At 41.0% G+C, this 25525-nt stretch overlaps 1 protein-coding gene across 38 annotated transcripts in view; it reads right to left on the reverse strand.

Moving 5' to 3' along the window:
- DLG2 (discs large MAGUK scaffold protein 2) overlaps positions 1-25525 on the reverse strand; it is a 998920-nt gene that overhangs the window by 29573 nt on the left and 943822 nt on the right. For all 38 annotated transcript variants that reach the window (XM_061457957.1, XM_061457959.1, XM_061457946.1 and 35 more), the window contains 2 exons: positions 24609-24785; positions 13322-13397 (listed from right to left, as the gene is read on the reverse strand). In XM_061457957.1, coding sequence (XP_061313941.1) covers positions 13322-13397; positions 24609-24785 — 253 coding nt within the window. The remainder of the gene's footprint in view (positions 1-13321; positions 13398-24608; positions 24786-25525) is intronic.

Here is a 25525-nt window from a genome sequence, read left to right on the forward strand (position 1 = left end):
ATTTCTACAAAAATCTACAAAATTTATCATTGACACTATGTCCCTGCAATCCTTTTCTCTATATTTAATTCACACTTTCATTCTTTTAATTCATACTTTCTATATTACAGACATTCTTTTACTCTGTTTGAACACTGACTTTAATAGAGGTTTGGGCACTCAAACACTGTTAAATCCGTACCTGTTAAATCTCTCCCGCTACACTGAAAAGTCGCACTGTTACCAGGAAGAAAAGTTTGGGACTGTAACATAGTGTTTTTTCTCATTTCCATCATATTTGAAAAATCATGGCAGTCAGGTGAAGTTCCTGATGACTGGAAAAAGGGAAATATAACACCCATTTTCAAGAAGGGGAAAATGGATGACCCAGGGAATTACAGACCAGACAGTCTCACCTCTGTGCCTGGCAAAATCTTGGAGCAGATTCTCCTGGAAGGCATGCTAAGGCACATGAAAATCAACAAGGTGCTTGGTGACAGCCAGCATGGCTTCACTAAGGGGAAATCCTGCCTGACCAATTTGGTGGCCTTCCATGATGGGGCTACAGAACTGATGGACAGGGGTAGAGCAGTTGATGTCATCTACCTGGACTTGTGCAAAGCGTTCGACACTGTCCCACGTGACGTCCTTGTCTCTAAATTGGATCAACATCAATTTGATGGATGGACCACTCGGTGGATAAAGAACTGGCTGGATGGCCGCACACAGAGAGTTGTGGTCAATGGCTCAATGTCCGGCTGGAGACCAGTAACGAGTGGTGTCCCTCAGGGATCGGTGTTGGGACCGGTCTTGTTCAACATCTTTGTCGCTGACATGGACAGTGGGATTGAGTGCGCCCTCAGCAAGTTTGATGATGACACCGTGCTGTGTGGTTCGGTTGATACGCTGGAGGGAAGGAATGCCATCCAGAGGGACCTTGACACGCTTGTGAGGTGGGCTGATGCCAACCTCATGAAGTTTAACCATGCCAAGTGCAAGGTCCTACAGCTGGGTGGGAGCAATCCCAGGCACAGCTACAGGTTGGGCAGAGAAGAGATTCAGAGCAGCCCTGAGGAGAAGGACTTGGGGGGGTTGGTTGATGAGAAAATGAACATGAGCCGGCTTCAGTGTGCCCTCACAGCCCAGAAAGCCAACCGTATCCTGGGCTGCATCAAAAGGAGCGTGACCAGCAGGTTGAAGGAGGTGATCCTGCCCCTCTACTCTGCTCTTGTGAGACCTCACCTGGAGCATTGTGTGCAGTTCTGGTGTCCTCAACATAAAAAGGACATGGAACTGTTGGAACAAGTCCAGAGGAGGCCACGAGGATGATCAGGGGACTGGAGCACCTCCCGTATGAAGACAGGCTGAGAAAGTTGAGGCTGTTCAGCCTGGAGAAGAGAAGGCTGCGTGGAGACCTCATAGCAGCCTTCCAGTATCTGAAGGGGGCCTATAGGGATGCTGGGGAGGGACTCTTCACTAAGGACTGTAGTGATGGGACAAGGGTTAACGGGTTAAAATTTAAACAGGAGAGGTTTAGATTGGATATAAGGAAGAAGTTCTTTATGTAAGGGTGCTGAGGCACTGGAACGGGTTGCCCAGGGAAGTTGTGAATGCTCCATCCCTGGCAGTGTTCAAGACCAGGTTGGACAGAGCCTTGGGTGACATGGTTTAGTGTGAGGTGTCCCTGCCCATGGCAAGGGGGTTGGAACTGGATGATCTTAAGGTCCTTTCCAACCCAAACCATTCTGTGATTCTATGATTTCAGACTTTCCTATCACCTCTCTGCTTTTATAGAGGGGTTTCCACATAGCAATTCCAACTGCATGATGAAGTTTCTGAAGAAACAGCAAACTTCTGAAGAGCATCCTGTGTTAGTATATTTGCCTTCTGTGAGAAGCTGTTTTGCAGTTACCATGGCTGCACGGTCAGCAGAACATGGGTCAAACTGCACTTTGGGATTTTCTGCCTCATTTTCCCATCTGCAATACCAGGACCACAGCAGTGCCCTCTTTACAGGCACTCTGTGGGGGACTAAGTCATCACTGTAAGCTGGTAGGCACTATCAGACCTCACTGTCACTGAGGCCACAGTAATTTATTAAGGGAGATGAAGTTTACTGAAGTTAAGTGACTTGAGCAAGTTCAGAAGAAAGCCAATGCTTCTGAGCCATTTTTGCTTTCTTGGTGTAACCATAAACTTGGCCATGGACAGGGTTCACATAAACAGAAAGCTCTTATTGATGTCCTTACAGACATACAGATGATAAGAAGCTGTTAGTGGCAACTGTAAGCCTAGTTATAATATACAGTGACCACACAGTATAATCTTTACAACATACATCTTTCATTTTCAGTCTGGCCACACAGTTACATGCTGGCAAGCAACACTTGCCAACTTCTCTATGGCTTTTTATGAGATGCAGGGGGAAGAATGTCCCTGTTCTGTTCTGTTCAACCTTCAGTTTTCTTAGATTCTGCAAATACTTAGGGAGTAAGAAAGGAAGGCCTGGGCTACAGTCATTCGTTACTGAATTTTTGCACCGTGATCTGTTCTGGTAAGTGACAACAAACTGGGTGAGAAGCTCAGATGAAGATAACTCTGCTTGCTTAGTTTTCCCATGAAGCTGCAGGGAGATTGGAATCTTAGAAAGATGCAAAATGAAAAAGCACAAGCTTGATGACAAACTCCATGCTGTTGCTGTCTAGCTTCTACAGACAAGGGCAGTGTTCTTTAGTATTCACAAATATGAACTTTTACTAATCTGTTTTAAAGACTGACTTAATGCCACTTGTCAGCCAGCAACTCCATTTTAATTCCTAACAAAACAACTGTTAAACCCAACACAAAATACCAGGGGAACAGAATGACTTGAAAGAAAGCAGGTAAAAGCAGTATTTCCAATTCTGCAAACACGTATTTAACTGGGTGCAAGGTATATAAGGAGTACTCATCTGTACTCATTTACACTGCATCACTGTCAGCAGGATTGAAACACCTCTATAAAAACCCTGTGTATGTGACAGCCAAGGTCATTTACAAGCATCTGAAGGTTGTACAGAAAGAGGGTGGGAAAGATTTGCTCAAGCAGCAACACTGAAATTAATAGTGTGAAAATAAGAAAGGGCAAAGCTCCTTGACAGTGAAATCAATTTGGATGTAGAATAATCTGCCCCAAGGGAAGTGCAAAGCCTAGATCGTTTTCACATTTAAAACAAATCTGCTATTCTTAAGTACTGTGGGGAGTAACACTGCAGTGCTGGGAGAGAATGGGGCGGTGGAGGGAAAAGAGCTAGACAATAAGCCTTTCCCAGGTCTAATGTTTGTGTTTCTGTGATGAGATGCTCTCAGATCCAGCTAGGATCCAGCATGAGCTCACACAGAAACCTGTCTCAGCATCCTTAGTGCAACAGTGACAAAAGAGCCTCGAAGATCAGTGGAACACTGGTGCTCACTTGGCAAAGTTTTGGGCTGTCAGATCATCAGACCAGACCCACAGTCTTTCCTACTATGTGCATTGTAGGATCTCTATCTGTTTGATCTTCAAGCCTCAGTTTTGGTCAGATATTTTATCATATCCTTTTCTTAGCTCTGATTCCCACTTGACTGCTGGTGGTTCTTCAGATTTACAAATGAAACTGAGGGTTTGGGTCTCCTTTGTGCAATCTTTTGAATTACTCTCACTAATAAATAAAGCTGCAGAAGGTTTTAGCTATCTGTGGTGTTTAAAAAAAACATTCTCCTTCATCACTGGAATCATTTATTTGTGCAAAAAAGTGCTGTGCACTTGACTTGTGCAAGTGTAAACGGCTGCGTGGAACAGACCAGGAATAAGTTGTATAAAGATCTTACACTTATTTTGTGAAGCAGCACTGGAGAAAGATTTACAATACCTACATGTTTTCAAACTATTCAGTCAAAGATAATTTGAGCAGACTTCCCTAGAACTGTCCTTTCAAGTTAAGAGTGTTTGTGCTCACTGCTGACTGGTGTAGCAGGCTGAATCATGGCACAGGTCTGGCTCAGGTGAATCATACCCGGGTCATGGTTTTCATTTAAAACAGTGATTTGTTTAGGCCTTACAGCTGAAATTTTGAAAACTAAAGGCATGGGTGAAGAGAAACAAAGTCAATCTCTAAGAGACTGGTGTGAGGTTTGTGTAGGAGGTGAAGTTCCTGCATCTCCCGGTAATGCATCTCGTGCTACCGGTCTCACAGGCAGGATATCAAATTAAATGGTCTTCGGCATTGACCAAGGTTGGTAGTTCCTTATCATGTCCCAAACGGGGCCTGTGAGTCACTAAGTTGATCATAACTGAACTGCTTGAATTTGAATGAGCCAGAAATAAAGACGTGAGACTGCGTCATCTTGATGAGTGTTAATGCTTAACTCCACTCTTCTGGAGCTTTGTGTGAACTCTTACTAAAGGAAAACTTTGTTCTGCTCTAGCTCTTTGACAAATTCTATTGCCAACACTATACATTGCTTTTTTTCCATCCACTTTTTTAGAAGAAGAGCCAAGTAACTATGGCATCAGCTATACACACATGAAAAATTCCTACAATTTAATTCAGGGCATGAGACAATGAGCTGTAATAATAGCACACACATGAAATTAAACTCAGCACAAATTTCTGCTGGAACAGCTTAGGAGGAAAGCAGCTAAATCTCATCTATAAACTTTGGCATTCTACCTGTGCTGGCAAACTTTCACTGTGTTATATTTAATCTTTGACCAATTTACACATTACACACCTCTTAAGCATTTCTCTTACCTAAGCAGGGATGGTACACACTTGCTGGGGGATGGAAACACTGATACTACAGTCCCTGACATTATGCCCACCTGAGAATCAATATTATAAATAAACTCCACACAATTATCTGGCTAAAGAAACTGGAAAATCTATGAAATACATGTATTTAAATAGCTCACTAACTGAAGAAAATACTCCATCAGTATTTTCTTTGACTGACAGCTGCCAATAGGCAGAAATAACCCGAAAAACCCAAGTTCCTTAAGGCACGTTGTTTCCTTGCTAGAGTCACCCCTACTACTGTAGCATAAAATAGAACTGAAGACTCACTTGTTTTGCTTTATTATTGACTGTGACCTGGGCCTAACAGGCAAGAGTATTAAATTACTGCATGTCTTTGTGGAATGCCTCGATATATCCTGGAGCATCGAGACACTGTACAGTTAAATTTTCCTGCCTATATGCTGTTTTATCATCTGAATTTCATTTGATTACTTCAGCACATGAATGAACTAGTTGCTGATAACAGCAGTATTTCTAATGCACCTTAAGAAGTGCTGAGCAGAATGTGTTCAGCTCAAGGGGAACGGTCAGGGCAGCCCAATAATATGGGCTCAGGTCAAACCAGAAGTGTAGCCAGTGTCTGGCACCAGCTCCAACCATCATGAAATGTGAAGACAAGACTACAGAGGATGTGAAAATGCATGAAAGAGCAAGGGCAGATGGACAAATGATTCTCCTTCAAGATGAAAGCTGCGTGGGCAGGAATGATGCTGAGATCTGGTTCTTCCATGTCACTTTATGCTACCCTCATTTCTGAGGTCTTGCAGCCTTTGTGAGTACTTAAATCCAACAGAGAGAAAACAAGAAGCAAGACAGGAACAAAGTCAAATGGAGAAAAGCAATTTGTTTCTCCTCCCTGTTCTGGGCAACTTAACACTGAAGCTCTGGAGAGTATCTTCAGACCTACTCATGCCCTTTGCCAACAGACCTAATGCTGTGCCCCTGGGCAAAGGAGAAAACACTGCTGCTCTGCAATTTGCTTTCAATAATTTCCACCAGCTTCTTTTTGACTTCTGATAAGGATCTGCATTTAAGAATGAATTAGTGAGGAATTCTTGCAGCATGAATTCACATTACTTCTTTATCCTTGCCATTAATTCTCATTTTATCACAGAGGAAGCATTCTTGAATGACTTCTGAACAGTTACAACTAAATTCCAACACCGTAGAAACAATGGTTTTGTGGAAGATTTTATGCCAATTAGTAATGGAGATGTAAACACAGGCGTTTTACGACATGAATGATTTCCAAAGCTTATTTTAAGTTGCACACATGAAAAATCGTTCTCATGCTTTGCTTACAGCAAAGTGAATTTCAATCCGTCTGAGACGGGGGAGTGTACAGTAAAATACTGATTCACAACTCTAGCAAATAAATGACATGCAGAGTGATTTTCTATATAAAGCTCAGTTCTGAGTAGCAGGGGATTTTTTCCTTGTATCTCATTTTCTCACCTGTAGCTATACATGAAAAGAAGTTCAGGAGCCTGCACTATTTCCACAGCAATAGTAATTCCTATTGGCATTGCAGGAGCTGCGTGCTGGGCTGGGTAGAGGGTTTAACCCTATGTATTTCTAGATAGCTTTGCCTAACCTAACCTAACCTAACCTAACTAACCTAGCCTAACCTAACCTAGCCTAACCTAACCTAACCTAACCTAACCTACCTAACCTAACCTAACCTAACCTACCTAACCTAACTAACCTAACCTATCCAAGCATTTATATCATATACTTGGCAATGTAGTAATGGAAGAGTATATTCAGAATGTTACAAGTTCCTAGTTTATTCACTGCAACCACTAGTGCAAAGAATAGTCCAAAAGTGGCTGAGATGTCTATGTTAGGGTTTTAAACTGCACAGTCTGAATAAGGCCCTGTGGTTCTTAAAGTTTACACTATCATGGCTGATCAAGGTAAAGCAGGTTAGGACTGTAAATCCTTGACACATTTTAGCCTTGTGAAGTACTGAAGGGCCATATCCATGTCTTGAAATGGCTGCTGTGTTTCTTAGAGGATGCACCCAGTTAAGGTTCAGAGAAATGGGATTCACTGCATCTAGCTTGAAACGTTTACTTTGTAGGTGCAGAGGCAGTGACCCCACGCTCCCTCTACAGTCTGTGCATGATCCATAACATCTCTTTAAGACAACAGTGGTAGGTTGGTGCTCTTGACCGTGAAGACAGAAAGAGCTGTGGGATTTTTGAGGTGGACAAATATTAATTTAGGGGACAGCAAATTCTTATATATATACTGAAATATATATGTAAAATCAGCTAATATTTTACAACATTGGGGCACATCAAGGAATCTACTCTTTCTGCCAGTGCAATGTAACCCACTGCATTACCAGGCTTCCCCAAAGCAGCAGCTAGCTCCACAATGAAGATGTAGGTTTTTTAACACACTGAGATTGTGGATTTTCTTCTACTATTTTCCAATCACTTTAGGAAATCCATTCCTTATGTCAATTATCTTTAGAAGTGCAAATGAAAGTTGTTCAAACTGCACTAAATATGTGTAAAACTCTCTGAATATGGACTACAAAACAGTTTCTCCCTAAAAGTGGGGAAACTTTATACATAGAAAACTTAAGCTTAGTAAACCAGTGAAACATCATGCTCTTGATAGGCAAAGAGAGGGGATACGTAGTCTAATATATATTCAAACTTTCTGATTAGAGAAGCAGGGGTTCATCTGAGATGACCACCCTTTTCTCTGCACTGGTACACCCAGATCTGTCCTGGTGAACCACTAGCACAGACGCTATTGCTGAGACCAGGGCAGGTGTTACTGCAGGCTCTGCTTGGCGAAGATGAAGACAAGAAATCCAGTGTACATATACACTGATGGAAGAAGAAATAAAACCAGGTTTAAACTGCAGCAGTTTGACCATTTCTAATGGTGAGAGCGAAGCACTGGAGTGGGCTGTTTGGGAAGAACATGAAATATCTGTTGTAGCAGACCTTTAAGTAGAGATTAGACGAATCTTCAAGACAGGAGGAAGGTACAAATGACACCCTCAGGGCAGGGGTTGGACTCAGTGACCACCTGAGGCTCCAAACAGACCAGTTTTTCTGTGATTTGATGACCAGGCTGAAAGTACCACAATTTTCTAGAACATAAATTGTTCAGAAACAGGTAAATTGGTTTAATTATTTTGCCCCCCAAATAATAAGCTGTGAAAATGTGTCCTATGTATTAAGTCCTGACAGTCACTGGATTTTGACATTTGGAGGAGAGGTGCATTGAGTATGCAGAAGGTTTTATTTACACCACAGCACAGAATTTGCTATCTCAGTCAAATCTAGCTTTTTCCTTTCATGCCTCAGTGCAAAGAGCAAGAGGCTGACCTTAAACTGCAGACAGGACTGTGGGATCCATAAACAGAATCTGCTCATAAGAAATATCATTAAATGCTATCAAACTTCTGACTGTCATAATAAATACATCCAGAGACATTTGAAGGGGCAGGCTGAGTGCAGCACGAGTTATCTGACTGAAATACAAAAAGAGCTGTGGATGACAAGCTAACTGAACAGACAAACCCTAATGGATGCTGATGGAGGAATATGGTTTCACAGCCCAGGACCTGCACTGCTGATGAGCAGCAGAGCTGCTGGGAGAGATTTTGGAAGAATGGGGCAGTTCCTTTTCTTGGCAAGCACCTCATCCCTGTATGGCACCCTGCTGAGCAGCCTCACTAGGGTGGGCACCCATTTAGCAATGCTTCCTGGTAATAATGGGGTGAACACCCCCCATGTACCCTAACACATGCATTTAAAATTGAGAGACTGTGAGGAGAGGAATATTTATTTCACTGGGAACTGAAACTGGGTATTTGTCTATAAGACAATGTTCTGGAGTCACTGGCCAAGTAAGGTATGAAATGGAAAAGAAAATGGTATCAAAAACCAGTTCCCTATATAAAATGAAGTTTTACTTAACATTACTCTTGAAGATAATGGAACACTTCTATGGGAACAGGCAAAATTCCTGAATATTAGTGGATGTGAGATGTTCATAAAGATCTTTCCAAGAGTTAAAGTTTCCACTATAAAAATATTTTCAAGAGACAGTCAAGAAAGGGCATATGATCTGACAGGGAGAAAAGCAAAAGAGATGCTATTTTTTGTCTTCTGAAAGACTGGTTGTAATTACAGCAGTTGAGAAAAGAAGCAGATTACTGGCTCATTTCTTTTCCTTCTGTAATATATCCATCGTTTGACATTCGTTTTGATTCAGTAAAACAGCCTGCAAAGCTCTCAACCCCTGTGTGTTTTAGCATTGGAAAAGGAAAGGTTATTTTTGTTCAGTTTGAAGGCTGTGAGAGGGAGAATTCCCAAGAATTCAATATGCCACTTTGGCAGATACATAACCCTGCTCCTTTTGGTAAGCATCAGAAGATACTTGGGATATGATCTTGAGTTCAATATAGCATAAAGCATCCTTTTTAGTTAAGTTTACGCTCACATAACTTCTGAAGCTTCCTCCAGCACAAATACTGGACATAAGCCTTTGGGCTGCTCTATTTTCCATCCATTATCCATAGACCAGTGGGCCCCATAGACTGAGGCAGCAAATGCTCAATAAATCATAACTGTGTTATCTGAGCTTCATTTACCTTTTTAATGTTTGAAACTTTAAGGTAGGCAGTGCCCTGGAAACCCTGCCCTTTGATGCAATAGCACGGAGCAGCCATAGGGAACCAAAGGAGTAGAATGGTTGCTTTGATACTCCATCCACCTTCAGTAACAATTAGAAAAGCTGGTGAAGATCATTTCTACAATTACATGAATGAAACTAGAAACTAACTTGGTCAACACAACTGAAGCACAATCTTTGCTTGGTGAGATGTAGGTGTTTATACCAGTGCTTGTATTCTTTTCCTTGTTACACAGGTATTAGCATCTCTAACTCGTTTGATATCTTTAAAAAGGTTTATAGGACCTAGGATTCTGCTGATGTCTCTGAACCTGAACAAACAAGTTCCTTTTGGTCAAAATAAACAGAATATGAAAGAAAAATAAACCTGCTGGGTTAAACTGGAGATACAGTTAGCCCAGTAGCGTTTTCTGAAGTTGTCCAACAAAAGATGTTTAAAATAACAGCAGAAGAAATATGATCCTTCCCCTTTTATGACCTCTGTGCTTTTGAAATCAACAATTACCATGTCCTGAGCTACATAACAAAAGTGTTAAAAGTTGTCATTGGAGCCATTGCCTGAAGAGGTTGTAGTGAGGTGGGGGTTGGTCTCTTCTCCCAAATAACAAGGGATAGGATAAGAGGAAATTGCCTCAAGTTGCTCCAAGGGAGGTTTAGACTGGATATTAGGAAAAATTTCTTCACTGAAAGGTTATCAAGCATTGGAACAGGCTGCCCAGGGAAGCAGCTGAGTCACTACCTCTGAAGGTATTGAAAAGACATGCAGGTGAGGTGCTTGGGGATGTAGTTTAGTGGTGACTTGGCAGTGTTGGGTTAAAGGCTGGACTTGATCTTAAAGTTCTTTTCCTACCTAAATGATTCTGTGATTCTATAATTCCTTTTTAACTTATTTATTTTTGCATACAATATCCTGTAATAATGAGTATCAGAATTTAATTATGCACTGTAAGGAAAGGTACTACCCATTTCCTGATTTAAACTTGAGACCAGAGCTGAAGTTCCCTAATTAGCGATTCAAATTCCCTGTGTTTGTATCCATCCTGATTTCATATTCTTTAATTTCACAAGCCATGGATTGGAGGAGTTCAATGAAGTGAATTAAAAGTGATACATATATTCTAAATCCCATTTTTTAAAGACACAGAACTGATTTTCTAGATGAGGTAACACACAAGTTTGGCTTGAAAAAGAGGAACTTCTGGCCTTTGTAAAGATTATCCTTTAGCTATCCCTGCTGACAGGTTTGTCAACTGTATTGCTGAATGTTTGTAAGCACCTTTTTAGTGACACCCAGGAAGCTGATCAGCTACAAACGTCACACCAGCTGTAATACTTTCTTTGTATCTTATCTCTGGATTTGGGATTCAAAATGAGCAATAAATGTGTAAGACTTTTAAAAGCTGTAGAATAACCAGTTCATAGTTTTATATCAGACCAAAGAAATTTTGGCTTCACTGAAACCCTTGCTGTGGGTTATTAGCTTTTAAACATTGCTCCTATATGGGAAGAAAGGAGTCAGGGCCAGCAAGGTGATGAAGGTAAAAGTGCAACAGGATAACCCTTTTAATTGTGAAAAATGCAAGGATTCTCTGTATTCAGTTAAATTTTGCTTAAAAAAATGCTTCCATTCACATCTCCCAGCCAAATTTAGAAATACCCCATGAAAAGGATTCTCTCATTTCATCTTTATAGTAACTTAAGATAGTACCACTTGCCCACACGGTCATGAATGTTTGAGCACAAAGGTGCAACAGACACACATAAGCTCATTCCTATCTTAATTTTGTCTTGATTTCAAACCAGAAGAGTTCTCCTGGGCTTACTGCAGCTCTGTTTACCTGGAATGAATTTCTCCCAGATAGAAAAAGCAAGCTGGACAGCTTACACCACTTCTGTTTGAACACTGAAGGTCTAAATGGAAATACTGATCCCTAAAATACACATACATATAGGTATACTTGAATATCCCATTTTATGTGTTGATGCTTAATTTAACAGTGAAGCCTTCTTCCCTTTATGCTCTTTCAAACACAAGCCTACATTATCTTTACCCCCAAAGCCTCGAAATGATGGAATTTTTAGCAAATGCTAACAATAAAAAGTGTGCTCTGAAAAGGGTACAACAGTCTTGGTCTATAATTATGCAATTTCCTAAAGACTGAAACAAACATTGATGTGAGTGGCTGGAAGATTAATTTATGCTGATGACAAAAATGGAAAAACAATTTGGGAAATCAAGTGGTAATTAAATTCTTGACAGACTCGCTTGAATGAGGACCATTAGTTGTATAACTGAATTATTCCCCTGAGGCTTTGATTATATACAGGAAATAGACATTTAACAACTGATTTCATTGGCAATATAAAGCCAATTATCTCCCCAAATAAATGGCAACATTAATTTACAGGGTTGCAGAGAGTGAGTGGTCATTTCCAACTAAAAAATGGATTTCTGGTTTCTGAGGAAATGCAATGAGATGAAGAAGTCCCTTTCACAATGCATTTTGTTACACATTTTATACCAAATTATCTGCATGTGCAAATAACGTGCAGAGGCTGAACTCTGATTCTGTATACCTTATAAATCTGGAAAACTGGCTTCAGTCAGTGCAATTATTCTATATTTACACTCAGGAACTGTTCTGTAGAGCAGTAACAGGAAAGTATTTGCAAGTCTGAAATGTTATTTTGCTGGCATGTATGGGCTTGGGACCCACTGCGCTAGGAACTGCATATTCATTGCTAGAGGAACATCTTACGATGCTAATCTGTCTGAGTGCAAGGACAGAATAAACTCAAATAAAGCAAGTATTCTTATTCCCATTACAAGGAAAACTGAAGCAAGAAGAGATGAAGAATGAGACTTCCAAACTAGGCAGAGGACCACAGGAACAGCAAGTCTGGAAGGGACCAGCTGAACCACTTGGTTTTGTTCCTTGTTAGCATCTACTGATAACTGTACCCTCTCATCACCCAGTTTTGGCACTGCCCTGTGTTTTCTGCAGCCAAACAGGAATATTTGCTGATGGCTTTTGAAGCTCTGTCTCTTGGTTTGCTCACAGAAGCCCTCAGCTGTAAATCCCATGCATGCCAACTGGACCGTTATCAAAAATAAATCCCTGCAGATGTAAAGTCAAGTATTCACTACTGCTACAAATGCAAGCTACACTTCAGCAGAAAAATACACCTCAACAGGCTGGACTGTGAGCATTTCTCATGCTATGACTCTTTGCCAGCCAGACGGCAATGTACAGGATATTAGACATCAGGCTAGTGAGAACTGTTGGCTGTTGGCCACAATAAAGAGATGCTGCAGGAATGTTGTTCACTCCAGATATTGATGGTGGAAGGTTACTTGCGTGTTTTATGATGGCTGGCCCTTTGTGCCTGCTGTGAAACACACTTGTGTTCGATGTCTGTCACAACTGTCAAAGCAGAATACCCAAAACCTAAACTTTGCTTCCAGGAATCTAACTTTCAACCTTAGTTTGAGACTTGACAGCTTTTGAAGCCAGGAAATTTACACTTCTTGCCCTATTTCATTAAACAATTATCCACCTGCACTGGTTTTCAATCTTCTCTATCCATCATTTAACTAAAATCATACCTATCATCACAGAATGCTCTTTGTTTTCTTCATATCTTCTAATCAGAAGGCACTGTCAGTCAGTATTATTATAAAAAGGGCATTTAATTATTTCAAAGATTATATCATACTATATTCCTGTCTAGATTTCACTATACCCCATGTCTTGTTTGCTACAATCTAAATATTCCTTACGTTGCTAAAATTTGCTCTACTCTGAAACATATCAAACAATTACAAAGTGCAATTTCAAAATGTTTCACTATTTACGTACCCCTTTTGCATCAATTACACCAGGTTTTGCGTTGAATTTCACTGTCTTCAAACGTGCACGCTCCTTTCTTTCAACTCTGGAGAACAGAAAAAGACAGAAACACACATTGATTATAGAAGTGTTTTGTACAGCATATTTGACACCTGGTCTCCCAAGACCATTGGTGGCTTATTATGCATAACATTAGCATTTAAAGCAAGTTTTAAAGAGAGAGATGTCAGGTCACTTCCTCCACCCTCCATCATATTTGAGAAGTTGTGGCAGTCCAGTGAAGTTCCCACTGACTGGAAAAGGGGAAACATAACTCCCATTTTGAAAAAGGAAGACCTGGGGAACTACAGGCTAGTCTCACTTCAATGCCTGGCAAGATCATGGAGCAGATCCTCCTGGAATCTATGCTAAGGCACATGGACAGTAGGAAGGTGAGTGGTGACAGCCAGCATAGCTTCACAAAGGGCCAACTGTGCTTGACCAAATTGGTGGCCTCCTACTATGGGGCTATGGCATTGGTGGATAAAAGAAGAACAACTGGCATCATCTACCTGGACTTGTGCATTTGACACTGTCCCACATGACATCCTTGTTTCTAAACTGGAGAGACATGGATCTGATGCATGGATCACTCAGTGGATAAGGAATCGGATGGATGGTTGCACTCAAAGAACTGCGGTCAACAGCTCGGTGTCCAAGTAGAGACCGGTTACCAATAGTGTGCCTCAGGGGTCAGTATTAGGACTGAAGCTGTTTAACATCTTTGTTGGTGACTTCGACAGTGGGATCGAGTGCACCCTCAGCACATTTGCCAATGACACCAAGCTGTGTGGTTCAATTGTTATGCTGAAGAGAAGGGATGCCATCCAGAGGGACCTTGACAGGCTTGAGAGGTGAGCCAGGGCCAACTTCATGAAGTTCAACAAGGCCCAGTGCAAGGTGCTGCACTTGGGTCTGGGCAATCCAAACTGTTCTATGATTTTATGATTCTGTAAAGCCATTCATGTCCTTACTCATCTTGACTAATACATCAGTGCTGTACAAGTGACATTTACTACCTCTGCAAAATCTTCTTCAGAATCTGTCTACTGGCTCGACAAAAAAAAACTGATATAATTGAAACAATAACTCTATTGTGTCCCTGCCCATGGCAGGGGGGTTGGAACTAGATGATCTTAAGGTCCTTTCCAACCCTAACTATTCGATGATTCTATGATTCTATGATTCTATGATTCTATGATTCTATTTGTCTAAGACTAAGAGTTGCTCTAGAAAATCCAAGTTGAATCCCACAAAACTAGCTTTTAAGACCTTGATATTATATTTTTATTAGCCAATAAATACTTAGGAAAAAATGAGGCTTATTATATCCTCCAAACTGGTCCATTCATGACCCTTTTTCCAACTTTCACAGATTCACACAAATGACTTCCTACAAGTATCTTGACTTCTGAGCCTGGATAGTAAGAATACAGGATTTCTGATAATTAGTTTTTAAAATATACCTCTAGTCTATCTAGTGATAATTAACTCATTTCCTTCTATCTGAGTGTGCTTATATATTTTCTACTGAAACACAGTGAATGTTGGTTGCTATAGTTACGGTTTAAATTTAGAATAAATGCATTTCTCTGTAAGCGTGGAATATTCACATGGAAACAGCTCAAATGCGGCTTTCAAATTAAATCTGTGTAATTAAAAACACATGAACAGTCTCAAACTTAAACTAGCAGATGAAGTCCCTTGGTAGCACCAATAAGAAATGAAGACTTCAGGCTGTGTAATTGCCTAAACAGGACTGATGCCTTCTGAGAAAATAATTAGCTCAAATGAACACAGTATTCTACTTATTAATCTGTATTAACATTTAAACTCATTCCAGTCCTGTCTAACTTCCTAAAACATCTGCTTTTAACTTCATTTCTTATTCACTGAGTAAAGAAATTTGGAAATTAACCCTGAAAAGTGGATCTTACTTATGAATTTTGTCATAATTGCATTAGCAGCCATGGAGGCATTGTGGCTTTCTACAGGCATAGCAGACAGATGCAGAAACATTCTGCATTGCTTTGAGATGTATATAAATAATGTCATTAAATGCCATTAGTCCTCCAGGCAAACATGCTAACAGGGTTGCCTTCTGAATATTCCAAATATTTCATAATCTGGTACTGTATTAAGGATAACACAGTGTTGCTTTTATGACTATTTTCCTTACACCTTCCACAATGAGCTTGTTCTCAGTTACTTGTAATTTAGCTGAACTGTAAACTTCCAAGCTGAAATTTCATATATCTCAGGGTGATTACAGTACTGTTACTGCCCAAAGTGTCAATGAAATGGGTTAGCTGTTGGAAAAAGAATGGGATAAAAGAAATGGTTATGCTCAGTTTATAATATACTTTTAAAGTCCTTCAGTTCCTGTGCTCTAATGCCTTCATGTCTTGGGTCTTCGTCTTGAAATGCACCAGAGCATTCAAGACCAGCAAACCATTGGGTTACTCTGGTGTCAGAAATACACCACTCTTTTTTGACTTTCTTTGGGAGAAGTCAACCCAATATCTGGATGTGTGAAAGGCTTTGGTTTTACATGGGCTGGAGAAGTCTGTTAGAATTTAGCTTGGTTCTCCAAAGGTTTCGTGTTTGTTGAGGTGGTGAGGGTGCAGGACTGCAGTGAACTATGTCTCATAACATCTCATCTGGTGCAGGACTGCAGTGAACTATGTCTCATAACATCTCATCTGAGCTACCAGGACACTATTGCCATAGACAGAGCTAAAAAAAGGAACTAAAATGATGCAGGTAAAAAGCACTGAATACCAGTTCTTTTAGCATCATTGATCCAGCTCTTAGAAAATATATTTTTTTTAAAGGTAAAATTATTCAAGCACTTTTAGAACTTTTTTGAGTCTTTTGGTTTGCAATTGCTATATTTAAGGAAAAATAAATTGACTCCCTTTTTTCCCCATGAAAAAGGGAGTTTAGGCACAAAGGAGTTTTTTTGCAGCAGCTGACATTGCAAATGCCTAAATAGCATACAAGTGTAAATTCCTTACATTGCTTTAGCTGACAACAAACCTACCATCCCTTGGACAGCATTTTCATCAAACAGCTAAGGAAATTGCTTTTAAGGGAAGAAATGAATTTTTCATTCAACACTGCTACACAAAGTAGGATTATGGGGGTTGTGCAAAAAAGATGAAGTGAGAAAGAAGTATTCATATATGCTACATTCAGGAAGGCCCAGATTAGCAACCCTGACTTGCCTGATTTATGCATTGCTCCCATGACCCTTTCTAATTGTGTATCTGCTCTATAGAGCTATGTGTAAGGGATGAGGAAAGTACAGACGTTTTCAAAACTGCTTCATAGCTCAAGTTCCATTTTCAAAGTACCTGAGGGTCACTCAAACCCAATGAGATTTCAAGACATGTTCAAAGACACCTACACCCAGTATTCGAATGTGTCCTGGGAACTGAAAAGCTCTGAGCCCCATGTGGAGACAGCATCACCTTGCACAACTGATGGAGATCTCACCTCCAGCTTTCCACCTGCTCTCCAAATGTAGCTCTCTGCAGAAACACTGCTTTGTACAGAGAAATGGTCTAAGACCATCTGAGATGGGACAGCTGAATTATACCGTGTATACTTGTTCTTTCTTGAGGTAGTAGATACCTCATGTCCCCTAAAGCTAAAGAAGCGGAGATGTACATTCAAAATACACCTCAGCCTTCAGTTTTTCCTCACTAGCAAGTACAAGACTTCAGTTCTTCAGTACGTCGTTCTCTTCCTGCTCATCTGAGAAACTTATTACTGGGGTGCAACACTCACTGCATTGCAATGTCTGTCTGCTTTTGTGCTTCTGGGCACATGTAGCTGCTGAAAACGGGCCTCTGGGATTCTTTAAAATGAGACTTTCATTTATTTGTGTGCACTGCAAAAAAGAAGAAATCAAGCACAACTCAACCAGACATGAACTGTGATCCTCCATTCCTGGGGGTTAATGGACCACTGGGAATTTTGTCAGTGCCTTTCTAAAAGGAGTTATTAGTCTTCACAGCAGAGATGTAAAATATCAAGTGAGACATGCTTTAATCTCCAATAACAGTGCTCATCACTGATGTAGAATACAGATGCACATTGCAAACTGGCACTGAGGAGCAAATAAAATGGTTACAGTAGCCTGATTTGCACAGATTTGGCACTGAGGTGTTCTGCAGAATGAAAGTTAATTCCAAAGCCAGCATAAGAACTGTAGTAAGGAGAGTTATCAATGCGATTCAATGTAAACTGGATTCTCAAAAGACCTTGCTATATTTTACATCTTTGTTAACGTGTTTCTTTTTGTCTTGCTTTGCCATTTCCAGGTCATCCACACTCTATTTGCATCGCCTGCCCGTCAAGCGGAAGATAAGTGAAAATATGTATTACTATTTATAGCCCGAATGTGTGGACTCACTCCATAGTTTTTACTGCTTCTGTCTTCTGCACTGCTTTAGTCTTGTTTATGTGAGGTCTCAACTAACCAATAGATTCCTATTCTCCAAATTATTTTTAAGCACTCCTGCAACAGAACATGTATTTTTCAGTAGTAGAGAACACGTTCTTACTCAGCTCTTTACCTTCAGTGACTTGCTTATAGAGAACAGCACAGTACCGGGTCAATAATGAAAAGTGTAGACCTAAAGCCATTAGGAAATGAATTCTCATAAAATTGTAGAACAGCCTTATTCTGTTTAAAAGCTAAGGGCTGTTTTGCTTCAGCATAAAAGTTCCCCATCATTGCAAAGGAACAGGAAGAGGTTTATACTTAACACATACATATAAATTTATTTCCATTTGTTTTTTTCCAATTAGATTAGTAAGTATAGTCATGTAATTTAATTTAGACAAAGCTTACCTGATTAGGCCATGCTAAAAAGTTTCATCTTCTAAGGATTAAATTCTTCAGGGATGTTTAGAAATGTCATAGTAATTTACAGGAAACCCTTAAAAATCATAGGATAGAATCTCAGACTGGTTTGGGTTGGAAGGGACCTGAAAGCTCCCCCTGCCATGGGCAGGGACACCTTCCACTAGAGCAGCTTGCTCCAAGCCCTGTCCAACCTGGCCTTGAACACTGCCAGGGATGGGGCAGCCACAGCTTCTCTGGGCACCCTGTGCCAGCGCCTCAGCACCCTCACAGGGAAGAGCTTCTGCCTAATGTCTAATCTCAGTCTTCCCTCTGTCAGTTTAAAGTAATTCTCCTTGTTCTGTCCCTACAGGCCCTTGTAAAAATTCCCTCTCCAGGTTTCCTGTAGCCCCTTTAGGCACTGGAGCTGCTCTAAGGTCTCCCCTTAAGGAGCCTTCTCTTGTCCAGTCTTTACCAGCCCAACTCTCTAAGCCTTCTTCGTGGCCTCCTCTGGACTCTCACCCACAGGTCCACATCCTTCTTATGCTGGGGGCCCCAGAGCTGGATGCAGGACTGCAGGTGGATTCTCATGAGAGCAGAGAAGAAGGGGAGTATCACCTCCCTAGACCTGCTGGTCATGCTCCTTTAGGTGCAGCCCAGCTTATCATTGTCTTTCCCTGAGCGCACACTGCTGCATTATGTTGAGCTTCTCATTGACCAACACCCTCAAGTCCTTCTCTTCAGGGCTGCTTTCAATCCAGTTTCTGCTCAGCCTGTACTTGTGCATGGGATTGTCCTGACTCAGGTGCAGGACCTTGCACTTGGACTTATTGAACTTCATGAGGTTCACTCAAGCCCACCTTACAAGCGTGTCAAGGTCCCTGTGGATGGCATCCCTTCCCTCCAGCGTGTTGACTGCACCACACAGCTTGGTGTTGTCAATAAAACTCACTTGAGTGGATAAACGCCTTTCTGCAAAGATGAGCAGAGTGACAAATTTAAGCTGGCTTTTTGCCCACAGGGACTTCTATGCTGGGAAAAACCTCTTGTTCCTTGTCCTTAAATACTTGTGAAACTTGTTTTACTTTCCCCCGCATTGCGCTCTCAAAGGAGAGTGTGGTTACATGTATTTGTGGGGAGAATGTTGTCTGTTTGATATCACACATATCAGGTTGGTACCATCACACACCTTCAGCTGACAATAACAGCTGTCAGAGGTGCATAACATTTTGTAGTCAGAAGTACTTAAACTACCTGAAAAGTGATTTCTTAGAATGATGTCCATGTCCATGAGCCGTTTTGTGTCTGTGCATCTCAAAGACAACAGAAAGATTAGTGTAAGTATTTTGGGTGTTTTAGGACCAAATCCATGTTTGCCACAGTTGGGAAGTAGTAAAAATAGTGCCATTCTAGGGCAATCTGTGTGAAATTGCCATCTAAATAAGTTCTAGACCCACAAACCCAAGTCAAGCAGATAAACATGTCATAGGAAATACAGAAGTTTGACATTAATGTTGTTGTATGGGGCTTGTAATGTAAGAGCTTTTCTGTGTGCAGCCTCCTCAAAGAGAAAGTAGAAAGAACTGGAAGTGTAAAATCAGTGTTGAAACAGATCAATATCTCCTTACTACTGGGTTTGAACATCTGGTTAGGAATTTAATACACTCTAAATTATGCACATTGGTTTCATGCTTGTTGTTTTTCCCTTTGACTAATGTGAGTGCTTCCATGGGGAGGGAATCATACACGGGCTGCTCAGATGGCTGCTGCCTTTTCTGGGAAGCTGAAATGAATTTGCTTATCCAGATAACAGGAAGGACAATGAGGCAAACAAAAGTTCTTTTGGTCCAAATCCCAGCAGGTGTAGATGTTCCAATCTAAATCTATACATCTAAATGAAGAAATATCTAGTGTAAATCTAATTCTGCTGGTTGTTTTAGTATAAAATAGTAAATCTGACAATAGAAGAGCAATTCACATGTGTAATCATAGTGCACACATAATACCACAGGATGCCTGACACAATGAGGCAGGACTGGTAGCTATGTTCCCTCACTTTGGAGACCCTGCCAGCATAATAACTGTGGCCCATTCTCACCTTAGACATAGCTTGGATAAATCTTTTTTGGTGGATGTGGAGCCAACATAAATTTGGCCTGCAATATTCATTCATTAATATTATATAATAACAACTATTTGGTGACTGTTGAACCACTATTGAAGTGGTTTGCAGCCTCTTATTGCCAAAATCCTACTGTTCCGAACTTCAGTACGGTACAATATCACATCACCTTTATAGCATTATATTTGGTCACTATGCAACCGGCTACTCAGTCCCATAGCTGAGAACTGTAATCAGACAATAAGTACATATTGACGAATTAATAAAACATTCTTTTCAGATGTAGAAAGGGCTGAAATGATATTTTAGCACTTTGGGATACTGAGCATTTAGGTTTCGTTAATCCCCATTGAGTTCATGGGCTCACCAATTCATGGGATTTGGTGCTTGGACAGATTAGTGAAGAAACACAGGGCCATCCTCATTTCTTTATGCTGCCTCTTTTGGTAACCCTCCTCTACCTGCAGTGCTGCCCTCCAAAACTCTCTCTTAAAGCTTGACTTGACAATTTAATCATTAAGACGGCATATGTTAGCAGCAGCACTGAATTCTAATGATAAATGCTTTTAAAGCTCTATTGAATCACTAAGAGGTAAAGGTTGGTAATAATGAGTAGCAGTTCCCTTATAAACTATGATTTCTTCTGGTATATCACATATATCATAGAAAAATAGCATGGAGTCTTGACTTAAAAATTTCTCTTATCAGTTCATGCTAAAATGTCACTGTGTGAAGGGCTCTCCTGTAAATAGATGTAATAAACCATGCAAAAGCAGATACTTGGAAAACAAATACCATTACACAGCACATTAAAGAAGTTGTATAATGTACTTTTAATGGCTTTGTGTGTGTATATATACATATAATTGTACACATATATATACACACACACCCCAAAATAAAATTGAAGCATTCACTGTTTTTCAGAGCTATTCCCTAATAACTTCAGTTATGGAAAACTGCAGTAAATGTATATTGGCTGTTGCTGGATGGGAGATAAGGTAGTAAAGCAGATAGCTGAAAGGCTCACCCTGGCACTAATAATCCTTGGGTATGTACAGCCTCTCCCTGACCCACAGTGCAAAAATGTTACAGTCCCACAGGATAGCATTCCTGCATATATAGGTAGGCAGAAGAAGGAGTCCAAGCACAACACTAAACCCAAACCCACCAAACCATACCCTCAACATCACTGCCACCCTCCCCAAACCTTAAGAAAAGGAACAAAAATGAATGGGGGATTGAAAAGTACAAGACAACTATAAAATCTCTTCAACCTACAACATCATACGAAGTTGGGCTTAGCAGGGCAAATCACAGCCCAGCAAACAGCCACAGGTGGTCTTTTCCTCCTGCTATGTCACAAGGCATATTTTACCACTAGATATTACATACACTGTATTGCATATAATGCAGTGCCTATAGAAATAGTGCCATATAAACTATGAGAGGATATAGCATCCTGGAGAAAGCAGCTTAAATGAAGATCCCCATGCCATAGTTGCCTGCCTTTGGTCAAATGAATCACAGGGCTACTCTGTTTTAGATCAAGCCTGTCATAGTCAATAACCCACACCTGCAGAGGAAATTACTCTGAATTAGAACATTCCGGCAGTATGATGAGCTTTATTGTCTGTAGCTCAGCCCTGTATGCATTGATTGCTCATCCTCCCCTTGGGTGGTGTGAATGACCACAGAAGGTGCTGGCAAGAGCACATCAGTCTCACTGGCTCTGAGGGATCATCCAGAATCCACAGAAAGGAAATAACACTCACTCTTCAGTGCATTGGGAAAAACAACCTTGTACAACTGAAGCCTCTTACGAAATAACAGCAACCTCCTCACTAACCCCCCAGCTCAGGTGTATCACATCATTATATTAATGCAGACAGAAAATCAGATGCCACTGACTTTTCCAGACCTCTCAGATTCACTAGTGAAGAATCAGGATGACAAAGTGCAGCAGATGATAACTATCCCCGCACCTTTTCAGATTCAGGACTCTTATTTTTAGATGCTAGCCAACCTATTCTCATTTTGCCTCTTCTCTCTTTCCCCCTTTCCCTCTTTTCTTTCCCTAAGCCATACGTTTTTCCTAGGCTGTACTGCATGTCTGACCTTGACTAGAGAGGGTCCATCTTTTGTCTTTGAAAACATCACTGTGCAGGCAACTCAAGAAGCTTTAGGCCCTTACATCTTCTCTGCCTTACAGAAGATACAACTTGTCCTGGGTTCAGCAGTAGCAGTCATGTTTTTTTCCTTTGTGTTAACTGGTGCAGTGCTGTGTTTTGACTTCTAGTTTTGAGAACAGCGTTGGTGAAGCCGATGTTTTCGGTTGTTGCTAAGTGATGTTTACCCTGACCAAGGACTCTGTGAGGCTCATGCTCTGCCAGGGAGGAGGGGAAGCTGTGAGGAAGCAGAGACGGGGCGCCTGACCCGGGCTAGCCGGGGAGGTATTCCATACCACAGCACGTCATGCCCGGGGTGGGGGGTAACTGGGAGTGACCCGGAAGGACAGGAGCTTCCGGGTGGAACTCGTTTTCTTGGCCGGTGGTATCGTATTCTCTTCCCTTGTTATTTTCCCTTATCATTGTTTTAGCTGATAGTAGCGGTGGTGATTTGTTGCTGGACTGTTCTTGTCTCAACCCGTAGGAGTTGCACTCTCTCGATCCTCCTCCCCGTTCCTCCGGGAGCGGGGAAAGGGAGAGCCCCGGTGCAGGGAGGGGGGGGGAGACGAACACGGACCTTGATTGTTGTCAGCTTGGCACCACTCACTGGGAGTGAGTGAACAAGTTACCTGACTGGGTTTAAACCACGACACAACTCTACATATTAATCAGTTGCTTTGCTTTGCCCTTTTCTCCCTGTAGTTGTTTCATTATGTATGACATCTTTTTGTATCTCTCAGAGTATGCACTACACTGCGTGAGCTTTGTGCACGTACATCCCTTGGTAGTAACTGAATAGACTTCCTTCTTTTGCCATGTGTGATCCAATCATGTCATTACAACAGTATTTATTGTAGCAATTAATAGCAGGCAAGTATTCATTTTTCTATATCTAGAGAATAAATCTGCTTAATGGGCACACTTTTCCCCATCTTAAAAGTTATAATGTAGTGTTTATTTCTCTCTATTATAAAACTCCAAAGTTACTTTTTGTTGAAAATCCTGGTGTGGTTGCTGTTCACACCTGGTCACGATTAGATGGTCTTTCAGTTTACTTTTACATGATGTAAAACAAGGAGTACCATAACCTCTATTAGCACCTGAGCCAACTTTCTTGAGCTGCAGGTGCTCTATAGGGTATCAAACATCCCATTTCCTCACTATAAAAAACGGGCAAAATCATATTTATCTTAATGCTAAAACTGAGATAGCTGGGAATAGAAAGTTTACATGCAGTATGGGAGCGCTGCTGCGAAAGAGAAATGTAATGTGGTTTGGCAGATTTCATTTTCTTCCTACCCGCTCAGTTCTTGACCTTTCTATAGCCACTATCCACAGAGGCAGAAAGTAATACTGATTTGTGTTGTAGTTCTGATGCTATCTGAGACTTGTGGCCAATTTTACAAAAGCATCCAGACAGAGTAAACAATCCAAACAATGAGAGAGATTCAGATGCCTGTTCTCTTTCTGTCAGCCAGCATCAATCTGTCACAGCTAAACAAAGATTCAGATTTCGCTTGGAGAGTGGATGAAAGTTCCTTCATTGGCACTAGATGAAAAAAATACTGTGATATTTATTATCCATCAGTTTCCAGGCAGGCAGAGATTAAATTAACAGATTTTGAAGCCAAAGATGACCACTATATTATTTAGTGTCATTTTCTTCTACCTCACACAGGCTGAGAAGAAAGACATACACCCTTGATTTGAAAATATCAAGACATTCATTACGTCTCTCAGCAGTTTGATGCAACGGTTAATCACTCTGACATTAAACCATGTGCTCTACTTCAAATTCAGAGCTCATTTCCAGACTTGGGTTCTGGTTATTCCTTTTTCTGCCAAAGCTCTTTAGTAGATGGTGTGCTCTCTCACCTTCCTCCCCTTTTCTTTGTGAAGTTACTAATCCTCTATAACTGAGTACCCTTTTGGGTTTATTTTGAGCAAAGTTAAACAGTTGGGGCTCTTTAAATTTCACAGTAAAAATCATCTCTTCCAGCTTTTGAAATAAACTGTGGGAATTTCCTCTACTTTCCCCATTTTTTCTGTAGGTCTTTGGAATAAAATGGAATGTCACCATGGCCAAGGAGGTAGGAAGAAAGAGGCAGCACTCACCTCCTCTTGCTGGGTATAACTCCCATCTCCTCGCTGTCTCCCTCCAGAGTGACCCTCCTCGCCTGCCACCATTCATCGTCCGAGGCATTGATGACATGAAGGATGTCTCCATACTTAAAGCTGAGTCCTTGGCTTGGGAGGCCACTGTCTTTGCTCTTGTCATAGTCAAACATGGCTCTGTGGAAGGAAACAAAGATATGAAGACAGGTGATGATATCAGCCTTGGGAACATTTACTTCTGAACAATTTGTCCTATTTTCTGTTACAGCTAACCCTTGCTCCTTTCCAAAGGGAAAGACCTTGCTTGGAGGAAAAACTCCCACTGTGAAGATAATCTTCACGGAACACTGTTTTTTTTTAAGAGAAGCTGAATCATAAAGTATGTTATTTATTGTTTCACTTCATGAAGAACAATTGCCATATCAGAGGATCTAGTAAATAAACCCGGAATTGAGAAGCCCCTCTTGTCACCTTGCCAACAGCAGTTTGTGGCTGTTGAATGTGTCCTTTCCTCACACTCGCTTGTGCTCAGACAGACGGATGCTTTAGAAGGACTAAACACAAGGGACCAAAACCGTGCTCAGGGTAATGCATTTCTTCAGGTGAATGGATGCACCTATATGAGCATCTAGTTCAGACCAGAAGTGAGCTTTCAAAGGCAATCTATTGATTATTCCTACTCCAGTGCTTTGGTTCATGTCCTGGAGCTGTGTTAGGTTGCACACATTGGATTCGTGAAATCCAAAACTAAACTGAGAGATACCCTGACCAGAGTAATGCTAGTCTGGCACAGACCCCTCCAAATGAACTTGGGGTGCACACAGCACCATTCTGTCACTGTCCCTCTGTACTGCAGCACCTACTCAAGCAGCTCTAGGTCTTTTCTTTGATATTGAAGATATTTTCCACCAGTTTGA

This window comes from Pezoporus flaviventris, unplaced genomic scaffold, assembly GCF_033815535.1.
Source record: "Pezoporus flaviventris isolate CSIRO_AGI_PZ_B2104156 unplaced genomic scaffold, CSIRO_AGI_Pfla_v1 ptg000025l, whole genome shotgun sequence".
Lineage (NCBI taxonomy): Eukaryota > Metazoa > Chordata > Aves > Psittaciformes > Psittacidae > Pezoporus > Pezoporus flaviventris.